The 12148-nt window shown below is 53.2% G+C and overlaps 1 protein-coding gene across 2 annotated transcripts in view; it reads right to left on the reverse strand.

The window, feature by feature from the left end:
* Positions 1-12148, reverse strand: part of Cdh4 (cadherin 4) — a 495273-nt gene that overhangs the window by 35811 nt on the left and 447314 nt on the right. For both annotated transcript variants that reach the window (XM_085696922.2, XM_085696921.2), the window contains exon 8: positions 5805-5942. In XM_085696922.2, coding sequence (XP_085553048.1) covers positions 5805-5942 — 138 coding nt within the window. The remainder of the gene's footprint in view (positions 1-5804; positions 5943-12148) is intronic.

The raw sequence follows: 12148 nt of genomic DNA on the forward strand, positions 1-12148 counted from the left end.
CTCTTAGTGTCCTCATGGTTGTCTAGGTTCTCTGGGATTGTGAATTGTAGGCTGGTTTTCTTTGCTTTATGTTTAAAAACCATTTATCAGTGAGTACATGTGGTAATTGTCTTTCTGGGTCTGGGTTACCTCACTCAATATGATGTTTTCTAGCTCCATCCATTTGCCTGCAAATTTCAAGATGTCGTTATTTTTTTTCTGCTGTGTAGTACTCCATTGTGTAAATGTTCCTTATCCATTCTTTGGTTGAGGGGCATTTAGGTTGTTTCCAGGTTCTGGCTATGACAAATAATGCTGCTATGAACATAGTTGAGCACATGTCCTTGTGGCACGATTTGGATATATACCCAGGAGTGGTATTGCTGGGTCTTGAGGAAGGTTGTTTCCTAATTTTCTGAGAAATCGCCACATTGACATCCAAAGGGGCTGTACCAATATGCATTCCCACCAGCAATGCAGAAGTGTTCCCCTTTCCCCACATCCTCTCCAGCATAAGTTGTCACCAGTGTTTTTGATCTTGGCCATTCTTTCAGGTATAAGATGGAATCCCAGAGTTGTTTTGATTTGCATTTCTCTGATGACTAAGAATGTTGAGCATTTTCTTAAGTGTCTTTCAGCCATTTTAGATTCCTCTGTTGAGAGTTCTCTGTTTAGGTCTGTACTTCATTCTTTATTGGATTATTTGTTCTTTTGATGTCAAATTTCTTGAGTTCTTTGTATATTTTGGAGTTCAGACCTCTGTCTGATGTGGGGTTAGTGAAGATGTTTTCCCATTCTGTAGGCTATCACTTTGTCTTGTTGACTGTGTCTTTTGCTTTACAGAAGCTTTTCAGTTTCAGGAGGTCCCATTTATTAATTTTTTCTCTCAGTGTCTGTGCTGCTGGGGTTATTATTAGGAAGTGGTCTCTTGTGCCAATGTGTTCAAGTGTACTTCCCACTTTCTCTTCTATGAGGTTCAGTGTGGCTGGCTTTATTTTGAGGTCTTCCATCCATTTGGCATGTGCTCTAAATTTATATGTTGATGCCCTTAGCCTCAGTGCCCTAGCCTATACCTGTCTCAGGAGGTGTCAGCATGAGACTGGGAGTTATCCTAACCCAGCCCGTGTGGCACCCTTGTGAAGAACAGTCCCCAGTGGCACATGAGTTAGGGTATATCAGTTACCCCAGGTTATTGGGGGAGGTGCCTCTAGAAGACCTTAAATCCTTGGCACATACAGGCACAGATTCTTGGCTTTTAAGTTCAGTGGACTCCTGCCTCTGGGGAAGTCATTTCTGGCCAGGTGAGTGAGCCTTCTGCCTCTGATTGCTGCCCTCCTGCTCTGACTTGGATAAGAATCTTTTGAGGTCCCAGGTGTTGAAGGCTTGGTCCCTAGTCTGCGGCAGTGTTGGGGGCAGGGCAGAGACCATAGCAGGTAGGTATGGGTGAGTGGGAGGGAGTCAGGTCACAGGGTTGTGCTCTTGAGGAAGCTGTGGAGACCCTGACCCCTTTCGGTCTAGCTTTGTTTCCTGGTGACCAATTGAGCAGTTTCTTCTGCTTCATGCTCCCCACCTCCCATACTTTGTGGCCCCAACACAGGTCCACAGTGACTATGGATGGGGACCTCAGAAAACACAAGCTGAAATAAACTTTTCCTCGTTGTACACCAGTGATCTCATTGTCATGGTGACAGAGAGCCAGTACCCTGTGCACAGCATAGCCTGGCCAAGTGCTCTTCAGATGGACACTGCCCTACTGGGTGCTGTCCCTTGTCCTGTTGAGAGGTGACCTATGGGAACACCATGACCTTACTGCCTCCTTTCCATCATTTAACATAGTGCCATTCACACCTGTGAGGGGACCGACCATCTTGTACAGGCAAATAGCAAACGTCCCTGCAGTTGGGCTGCATAGGCCAGGCCTGCGTGGCTCTGCCTTCTTTCTTTACCAGTGGAGGGACAGTGTAGAGAGCTTTGGTGACTGCTCCTGCCTTTTACTACTAAAGGCTGAGCTGGGCTAGGATAGCTTTCATCTGCAGGTAGAGCCTGTATTTACTGTTCAGGTTCAAGGTTCCCAGAACCAGCTGAGCTGGGCTAGGACTGCTCTCAACCACAGGTAGAGCCTGTGCTTACTGTTAGGTGCAAGGTTCCCAGGACCAGCGACAGCCCAGCCTCACCACACGGATGTCAAATGTGGAAGGCGTCCTGGGCTCAGAGAGGTCTGGGCCTCAGCCAAGGTCACACAGTGAGAAGGGTGGCTATGTGTGTGGGAAGGGCAGGGCTTCCTTCCAACTGAGGAAGACCACAGTTGCTGGGTCTCAGGGTCCCTCTGTGCCCACTGGGATCTGTGCATGGGGTAGGTTGCAGGCTCCCGGGGCATTGTCTGGAGGTTTTTCCACCCCGGTTGGTCCTGCATCACTCTGGAGGGGACTGCTGATGGCAGGGTGGCCCTGGACGAGCTATGGGCTTTGCCCTCCAGGGGGCACTGTAGCTGCACAGGAGCAAGAAGAAAAATAACTTTTAATTAACACTTAAGAATAGGAATTGGAGCTGGCAAGTCCCTGCATCTTTTTTAGCTCTGCCTGATTGTTCTTGATTAAGCTTCACAAAAATAGCCCATGTGTGCTGTGTGGCCAACCTGCCTGCACACTCCCACTGTGAAGCAAAGACAGTGTCCCGGGGCACCTGCCTGCCACTCATCTGGATGGGGCCTGGCGAGGGCTGTCTGGAGCCCAAGTATGTATAGATATTGACATCTGTGGAGGCCACACTGAAGACGAGCTGTGGAGCTCGCGTGGAAAAGTGCTCTGTATTCACGGGACTTCAGACTGCCCTCCCTGCTTGCCCTCCATGTCCCAGGGAAGCAGGAGTCTCCACCTTCCTTCACGGGTTTCATGGAGGCAGGACCAACCCCTGAAATAAGCTTCGTGCCACTGTGCTCCGGCTGTGACCCTCTGGCTGCCTGTGCTAACTGGGGTCATAATGGTTTCTTCCGTGTCCCAGCATGAAGAGAGGCACTGCTCTCCCAGAGCTTCCGTCCTCTCACAGACGGCACGGGGTGTTTGCGGCGTGGCTGATGCACATGAGCGAAGATGGAGTTCAGGTAGATTGCAGGTGGTGGTCCAGACCAGACGGAGCTCAGATGCTGGGTGAAACCAGTCCATCCGCAGCGTGCCTCCTGCCGAGGTCAGGTGAGGTGAAACACCCCTGGAGCTATCGTGGGAGGGCACTGGGGGTCAGTGACCGTTAGTGGCTTCTCAGTGTGACCACGTCACCCTCGAGCCGTGCCGTGGAGCCCGGGCAGCAGCACAGCAAGAACTGAGGCTTCACCTGGAGTTAGAGCTGCCAGCCTGGGTCCTGCTGAGTCTGACCCCAGATGATCTCAGAGGTAGTCCGAGACAGGATTCATCCACTTCACACAGGAGGAGGGCTTGCTGGCTCTATCCTGAGACAGGGTATCTGTGGGCTCTCCCGTCCTTCCCAACCAGCATAACTTCTCGGAGCTCCTGGAGTGAGCAAAGTGGCATCTCCCAGATGTGGAGAACTGGGTTTGTGCAGGACTGGGAGGAAGGCTGGGTCCTTGAGTGTCACACACCACCCTTTGAGGCTCCAGTCAATGTTCTCAGTCTTTGAAGAAACCCTCCTCCTGCAGGCATGCTCCTCAAAACTCCTCCGGCCACTGTGCTGTTCCGTCTCCTCTGCTGGGGATGAACCCAAAGCTGAACTCTTGTGACTTCCCTCTGGCCTGCTTCTTACGGTGACCGTATTGTTCCAAGGCTGCTTTCTGAAGGTAGGAGGGTGGGGGGGTGCTGATGTCAGGAGAGCTGTGTGGTTCTTGCACCCCAGTATCTGTACTCCAGCAGTCTGGAACGGACATAGGGGTGTAGCTCTGACTTACAGAGTATGAGCACCCTGTGATTATCCTGGGCCCCCACAGCGTTGATGCCTGGCTTAGGAGCATTGTTCTGATTTTTTTCCCCCTAACTTAACACAAGTTAGAGTTATTTGGAAAGAAGAACCTCATTTGAGTAAATACCTCCACCACATTACCTATAGGCAAGTCTGTAGGTCATTTTCTTGATTAGTGGCTGATATGGGAGGGTCCAGACCATTCTGGGGGGACTGCCACCCCTTGGCTGGTGGTCCTGGGTGCCTAAGAAAGCAAACTGAGCAAGCCATGAGGAGCAAGCTAGTAAGCAGCATTCCCCCATTGTCTTTGCTTCAGTTCCTGCCTCCAGGTTCACTTTCCTTGGGCAGAACCTGTAAATCTGCAGTGGTGATCAGAATGTGTGAGCTAAATTAACCCTTTCCTCCCCATGCTGTGTTTGGTCACGTGTTTTATCACGAGACAAGCAGGTTTGTATCTGTGGAGCGTTGTATTGGCTCTGCTCCTGACAAGGCCACCCTGGGCGCATTCCCTGCCCTTCTGCCTTTGCTGCGGTGGCTGCAGCAAAGCATGGCCTAGACCAGGGGTGGCCCCAGTGTGGGCCTGGCACCAGCTGTCTCTATCAGCTGACAGCTGGAGTTCCTGCACTGTCACCGAAGGCAGTTGTCAAGCTGAGCGCTGCCCGCCATGCCCGCCCTCTAGAAGCCTGTCCAGGGCAGGAGGATGGCTGTGCCAGGGATGTCACTTGCAGGGTCAGTGGCTCTCCCTGCAGCCTGGCTCTCATCTTCCCAGCAGCCTGGTCAAACCCTCTACACCTCCCTCCTCCTGCCCTGTTGCTTGTGGTGAGAAACAGGACTCATGCAGACTGCAGGGGTCCTGAGCAGCACCTGTTGGTGCCATCTACTGTTTGGCCACTAGATGGTGCTATGGTTCAAGAGACTAGGACTCGGGGTTGGGGCAGGGTGGTGTTCATGCTCTTGCTCGGGCACCAGCCTTCTAGACGCCTTCACCTTAGGCAAATGGTTTTCTCCTCTCTCTCATCTCCACGTGGCCGCCACTTTCAGGGTTCAGTCCCAGCTGTTCCTTGTGGGCCGTGGGCCCAGAGACCCATGTCCTGGCCCACCACTGGGTCTCCGTTATTCATTGGTTGGGGCCTGATGGGAGTGTCCACCCATATGCCTGGCAAAGTCCTTGTTACTATTAAGGACACATGCCCCTCTTCACTCTGAGAATGCCCTTCTGATCTTTCCCTCTGCACATCCCAGCCAGATACCAGCAGCCTGCTATTTCTTCAGGGTTGGGCTGGACTGTGTGTTCACGGAGGGGCAGGGACCACTTGGGTCACAGAACTGTTCACCCATTTGTGGACTTGGGTGTCATGGAGGTGGATGCTAGGGGAGATCGAAGTCATGTGATTTACAGTTTTGTCTCCAGAATCTTCTCTCCCAGGGTGGGGCAGGGTTTGTTCCTCAGACCCATGGCTGGAGGTTCACAGTGAACTTTCTATCCCATGGTTGGGCAGATACGTGTATGTTCAGCATGAGTCCCTGACTTCTCAGGTCCCAGTGTCCAGGGTCCAGTCCAGTCTTTACCAATTTCCTTGTCTGGGGGCGGGAACCACACAGGGCAGCCACTGTCTGCCAAGGACCAAGGTAGGAAGGGATCTTGGCGACAAGGACACACATGCCCATAGCCAGGGCCCAGCGGAGCACCTGGTAAGTACACACTGCACAGTCACAGGGGCTCCCCAAGCACGTGATGGCCTGGCAGGCCACCTTCTCCAGAGCTTTACCTCAGCAAGGTGTCAGCCAGCCACTTGCCCCCTCTCCGCTGGTCATCTCTACAGCAGTGTTTGCTACCCACGATCCCTCCAGCTCTTCCCCCACCGAGAGGGACGTGACAGCTTGGGGCTGGCCTCTCTGTGAGGATGTACTGTACTCACTGTACTTGTGGTGAATTCTGGAGGGTTGTCATTCACGTCTGTCACCGTGATGATGGCAGTGGCCGTGTTCGAGAGACCATAGTTAAGGTTTCCTTCCATGTCAGTGGCCTGGACGATGACCGTGTACTGCTGGACTTTCTGGAGGGGAAAGGCAACTGGGTCAGTTTGGGTTTGGTAGATGGAGAATGGAGGCTTCCTCAGTGGGGTCACACCTTGGCACGGGCTGCCTGGGACTTCCTGGGGCTGTGGAACCTACTGTTGCCTTGTGGTATGTGGCTGTGACTGAAGGAGGGTAACTGTATTTGTAGCTCAGTGGGCACAGTCACTTTCGGTGTTGAGGCAGATGGGGCAGGTCAGGGTTCAGAGGAACCTGCACTGTCTTCAGAGTGGATAGTCAGCAGATGTAAAGCCAGGCTAAGGGATGTCGCTGTTGGAGCAAAGCTGAACAGAAGGCTAGGACTGGACGGGGAAGGAATGCCAGATTAGCACGTGGCAGGACACAACAGTGTGGGTCACCAGTTCCACATGGAGGAGAGGGGAGCATCAGGATGCAGGTGTGCTCTCTGGAGGGCAAGCAAAGGATGATGGTGTGCCTTGTCATGCACTGAGGGAGTCACATGACCCTCCCTGCTCACTGCCAGCACTGAGAAGCAGAGGCACTGACCACTCTGCTAACCAGAGGGGTATCATGCTGTGGGAATGGCAGCCCGTGACTAGTCCCGGGGTGGGAGGCAGCTCTGTGGGGACCCCGTCACCTCTCACTGTCACCATTGGGGGACAGGTTAGAATGCCCTCGAAATGGGTTCAATCTCCAGTTTGACTCTTCTAAAAGGTTAGAAAAGGGCGGGCCCCACCTTGTGACTCAGAAGTGTGTGTGAGTTCAATACATTGGCTGCAGGGGAGTTGTAAGCAGCAGACAGGTCACAGAATTCCTCTGTCTGTTCATCCCCCCATCTACCCACTCATCCTTCACCATCCCTCCATCTACCCATTCATCCTCCATCTACCTATTCATCCTCCATCTACCTATTCATCCTCCATCTACCCATTCATCCTCCATCTACCCATTCATCCTCCATCTACCCATTCATCCTCCATCTACCCATTCATCCTCCATCTACCTATTCATCCTCCATCTACCCATTCATCCCTCTGCCCATCCCTCCAACTATCTACCCATCCCTATACCCATTCTTCCCTTCTCTCCATCTGTTCTTCCTTTCCTCCCCTCTCTCCTTCCATCTGTATCCCTTCCCATTCCTCTCTCTGTCCCAGACACAGCTAATCTGTCAGCTGGAGAGGGATAAATAAATAGGCCAAGCTCAGCACTGCTGCCCGCATGTGGCATTGGAAAAGGATAAACAGAAACATAGAGGCATATGCTTATTGTACATGAACATATGTTTGCATGTGTATGCTTGCACATCAATGCCTGCGGACATGTAGGAATATGTGTAACCTGTATGCATGTGTATGTATGTATTCATGTATGTACACACCTGTAGGTCTTTGTACATATGTGTATAGTGTGCATGTGTGTGTACATCAGCCTGCCACTAGAGGGGGAGCTGGACTTGCTTGTGGACTGCAGGACCCTGGGAGGGAAGCTGGTCCTGCAAGATGGGAGAAATACTGGAAGGACTCAGAAGAAGCAGGCCAGCCGGGCGGACTCTAGAGTCTACTGCCTGCCTCTGAGCCCAGTGGGTCTCAGTTTGGTAGTCTCTGCCCCTGTATTATCCCTCCATGGAGCTAGAAGGAGGTGCTGAGTACATTGGGCATGCTGTGTTCAGGGTCACCCCTACTGGCCAATTGCTTTCCTGTGGCACCCCTCCCCAGTTCCCACTGGGTACAGAGAACAGGGCAGGGGCCTCTGGAGTTGTGTCAGCGATGGAGCTGCAGTGACTTCATTAGGAAAGCGATTTAACCGTTTTTGAGTTTGAGAGCAGGAAGACAACTAGAAAGCAGCATCCCTAGGGCTTTCGCTCAGCTCCCTGCAGCCCAGCATGCAAACTCTGCAGAACACCCATCAATAATGCATCGGTTGGCCTGCCCTAGAAAGCGCCAAAGCTTCCCCAGCACCTCCACGTATGCAGCTCCCAACATACCCGCTGTTGTCCACCGAGCTGTGTTCTGTAGGTCTGCTGAGCCCACACCTGGGAGCCCCCACCTTCCCATCAGGCGCTGCCCAGTGAGTATTGAGACTGTCTTACCCACAAGGCTGTAAGCATGCCTCCTACTCATTCTGGGCTCTCTGAGGTGGTCACTATGGGGAGCAGGATAAATTGAAACCCAGAGCCCAAATCCCTTCATTCTCCATTGAGGTCAAAGTCATCGCTGGCCACTCTGCTCTGGCCAGGGCTGTTTTGTGTCAGCCTCCCATGGTTTCTAGTGGTCACTGCTGGAACCTTTGTCTCCTCAGACACGGAGAAGTGAGACAGCTGAGGCTATCCTCTCACTGCTCAGCATCTAAAGACTGCTCTGTGCTCAAGAGCATATGAAGGGGCCACACGCAGGTGAGGCAGAGGGCCAAGCACCATGGAAACAGTGAAAAGCTGGACCTCAGGTTGGCAGGCAACACGGAAACCCCACTCCTGGATGTGGATCTAAAGGCTGGAAACAGGTTTTCACACAAATGGTGTACGCCAGTGTGCACATGGCTCCATCCACACAAATGGAGTACACCAGTGTGCCCACGGCACCATCCACACAGACGGTGTACACCAGTGTGCACACAGCACCATCTACACAAATGGCACCATCCACACAAATGGAGTACACCAGTGTGCACACGGCACCATCCACACAGACGGTGTACACCAGTGTGCACACAGCACCATCTACACAAATGATGTATACTAGTATGTACATAGCACCACCCACACAAATGGAGTACACCAGTGTGCCCACGGCACCATCCACACAAATGGAGTACACCAGTGTGCACACGGCACCAACCACAAAGGCCAACCAGTCCACAACAGGTACTTGAAACGTGGTGTGTCTGCATGATGGAATGTTACTCAGCCATAAAAAGGTAAAGTGCTTTGACACCTGCTACACCCAGATGAACCCCAAGCCATTGTGCCAGGTGAAAACAGCCAGGCCCACAAGCCACAAGGAGGGGTTCACATTGGGCAAGTCCACAGACAGCAGGGACTGCCTACTGGGGCAGGAGAGAAGGAGAAGTGGGGGTGACACCAGCACCATAGGACTTCTTTTAGGGGTGATGTAAAGGCCCCGGAGCTAGGCAGAAGTGATGGGTGCAGCCCTGTGTGAGCCGAGTGCACTGAGAGGGTGAATTCCACAGCATGTAAGTTACAGCTCAAGGTATCGGCACTAGACTGCTCGTGTGTCCCTCCTCCCCTCTGCTGCTGCCTATGGGGTGTGGGGAAGCCAAAGCAGGCAGAACACGCGGAGGGCTACACTACTCTGCTCTCATCAACCACCCTGTCTCTTAGGACCTTGAGGGGGTCTCTGTTCGCTGTCCTCCATGGTTGCTGGGAAGATGCTGTTGGAGATCCCTGGCTTCCACAGAGCCTCAGGGTGATCCTTCCAGCAGGCTGTTGTGGAGCAGTCCTGCCCCTCTGCAGGTAGCCCAACCTATTCTGCTGCATTCCAGAGCCAGGAGGAGGCAATTCCTGTGTGTGGGACTGCCAGGCTCACCCCAGTCTCCAGTGGCCCTGGACCCCAACCCTGGTGCCCTACAGTGTGGGAGACTCTTTTGCCATGTGCTAGTTACTCAGGTTTTTCTGTCTGGGGGTGGAGTGGGGAGGCTGTCTAAGCGCAGAGCCAAGGTCACTAGCAGAGCTCCCAGTAAGGGTGGCCCCCAACTCTCCCACCTCAGCATGGCCAGTGGGCGGACCTCCATTGACCGCTGTAGTCCCTGAAATCTGGGCTTCCCTAGCCCCTCACTCTAGGATGTGAGTAGAGATGGCTCAGTGGTTAAGAGCAGGCACGGCTCCTTGCAGAGAACCTGAGTTTGATTCCTAGACCCCACATCAGGTGTCTCATTCCAGCTCCAGGGGCCTGAACTCCTCTGATCTCTGTGGGTGGCCCTGCACACACACACAGACACACACACACACACACACACATGCACACACACACCATGTAATTGCTACTACTACTATTAAATCTTAAAACAGCTCCCTCCCCTTTCCTGCCTGAAGCTTCTAGCTGCTCAGTCAAGGATGTGTTTCTTGTTTTTTGCCCAGCATTGCCTGCTGCAGCCCTCCCTGGGTGGTGATTCTCTACTCTTCCCCCAGGGGGTGCTACAGAGCCACTCAGGAGCTCAGACCTGCCGAGGGGGGCTCTTTCCTTCCAGCCAGCAGCTCCTTCTACAGCATCAAAAGCAGAGAAAAATGCAACTCTTCTCAGCGGGGTGTGCACAGCTCCCTCCCCCCAACTGCTGCCAGCGGGGAGCCAACAAGCTAGCAGGCCTCAGGCTGGGTCAGGATGGATGGAGTCAGATGCTCTGCTCTCACGGCCCCTCTGTCCCTCTTCCTCTCTACCTCTCGCCCCCACTGGGCACCACCCACAGCAAATGCAGTCTTTTGGACTCTGCAAGGAATGATGTGGGGTGGTAGCAGTGTCCCTGCTGTGTCGAGCCCAGAGTGCTGAGAAATCATGGTGCCTTCACAGCCATATCTGGCAACCTCCTCCAGCTCTCAGGCGCCTCCTCCAGGCTGCTGACTGAAATTGCAGGCTGAACACTGCCCTCCTTCACTTTCCCCTTCTTTCTCCTCCTTGAGGCTGTGGATTACCCACCCTTGGGAGTCTTATCTTTCCAAGGTTGACTCTAGGTCAGCTCTTCCCAAATGAGGACATTTGTGGCCAGGTCACACTCTTTTGCCAAATATCCCATGCTCTGTGGGGGTGCTGGGCAGTATCATAGACTCTGTCCATGGGGGTGTTAGGAATCCATCACAGATGTCAGCAGTGTAATATCCCAAGGGGACATTGTTTGAGAAGCAGGGCTCTAGGAAGGAGGCAGGCGGTAAATAAGGGAAAACAATCCCTTCAGATAATGGCAAGGACTGTGCAACCATGGAGAGAGGAGAGTAGGCATGGGGAACTAATTGAATTAACCACCTCCGGTTATATGCTTGGGGGAGACTGTCGCCAACAGAAAGAATGGTTTCTGCTAAGGCACTAGGGGAGGTGGTGTGTGTGTGTGTGTGTGTGTGTGTGTGTGGTGTGGTGTGTGGTGTGTGGTGTGTGTGTTGTACATGCTTGCATGTGTGCACTCCAGGAAGTTTGGCCTGTGATGGGGAATGCAGTCTTGAGGGGATAGAGTCTAGAATTGTTCATAGCAGGACAGGAAACCAAGGGGAGGTGAGAAGTGATGAGCATGGTCATATCTGTCTGCACAGGAGGCTTGAGGGGCCCCAGAGTAAGGACAGGCGGAGATGGGAGCAGGCTTGACTCAACTGGGCTCAGAGAACAGCTGACCAGGTGTCGCCTGTCTGTGTGGCTTTGATCCAGTGTGTGGTCTGGGGTGAGACCTGGAAAAGAACTACCCATGGGGCGAGCTTTCTGAGCGGGTGGGATCGTGGGACCCAGGGAATTTGCTGCCTGGACCAGCATCATTGAAGGGATACCTTCTGCTCTGCTCCAGTCTGGAGACCATGGCATTTTGATACTCCCTCTTCATACTGGGGATAGCAGCTGGGAGTACCCTAGAAAGCAAGCAACAGGATGCACTTGATGCCACGTGAGCTAGCCTGGGGCTAGTATCCTAGGAGCTGCAGACACGCCTGACCTCCCAGTCCCTCCAGAGAAGCATGCCCTGGGATGAGAGTTTCTACTGTTAAAGGGATTCAGAGGATTTGTGTACAAAACCCTTTACTTAAACACTGGTAAAGTTCAAAGATAACAAATGGATCCAGCGTCCATCTGTGACCGTGTCTGTCTCTGGTTGCCTGTCTGAGACCTCACATCGAATCAATGGGTGCTGTGAAGCCTCAGCGTGGAAGGAGGAGGGCCCACTGTGACAGGGATGTGGGTGGCCTGGTGCAGGTATGGCTACTCTGCACCTAGATCTCGTGACAGCCACAGGGGAAGGTCAAGGAAAGGTCTCAGTGTCTGGAATGGTGGAGAAGCAGTGTGGATGGGTGCAGGGGGAGAATCTGGCTATGCGCCACTGCAATTCACTTTCAAAGCAGGCACAGGCTGGGCTTGGCACGTGGGCTGTAGCTGGGTGATCCTGGGCTATGGCTGGGTGAATGTGGGCTGTGGCTGGGTGATCCTGGGCTATGATTGGGTGATCCTGGGCTATGGCTGGGTGAACGTGGGCTGTGGCAGGGTGATTGGGGCTGTGACTGGATGATTGTGGGCTATGACTG

Source organism: Myodes glareolus, chromosome 10 (genome assembly GCF_982192425.1).
Source record: "Myodes glareolus chromosome 10, mMyoGla1.1, whole genome shotgun sequence".
NCBI classification, from domain to species: domain Eukaryota; kingdom Metazoa; phylum Chordata; class Mammalia; order Rodentia; family Cricetidae; genus Myodes; species Myodes glareolus.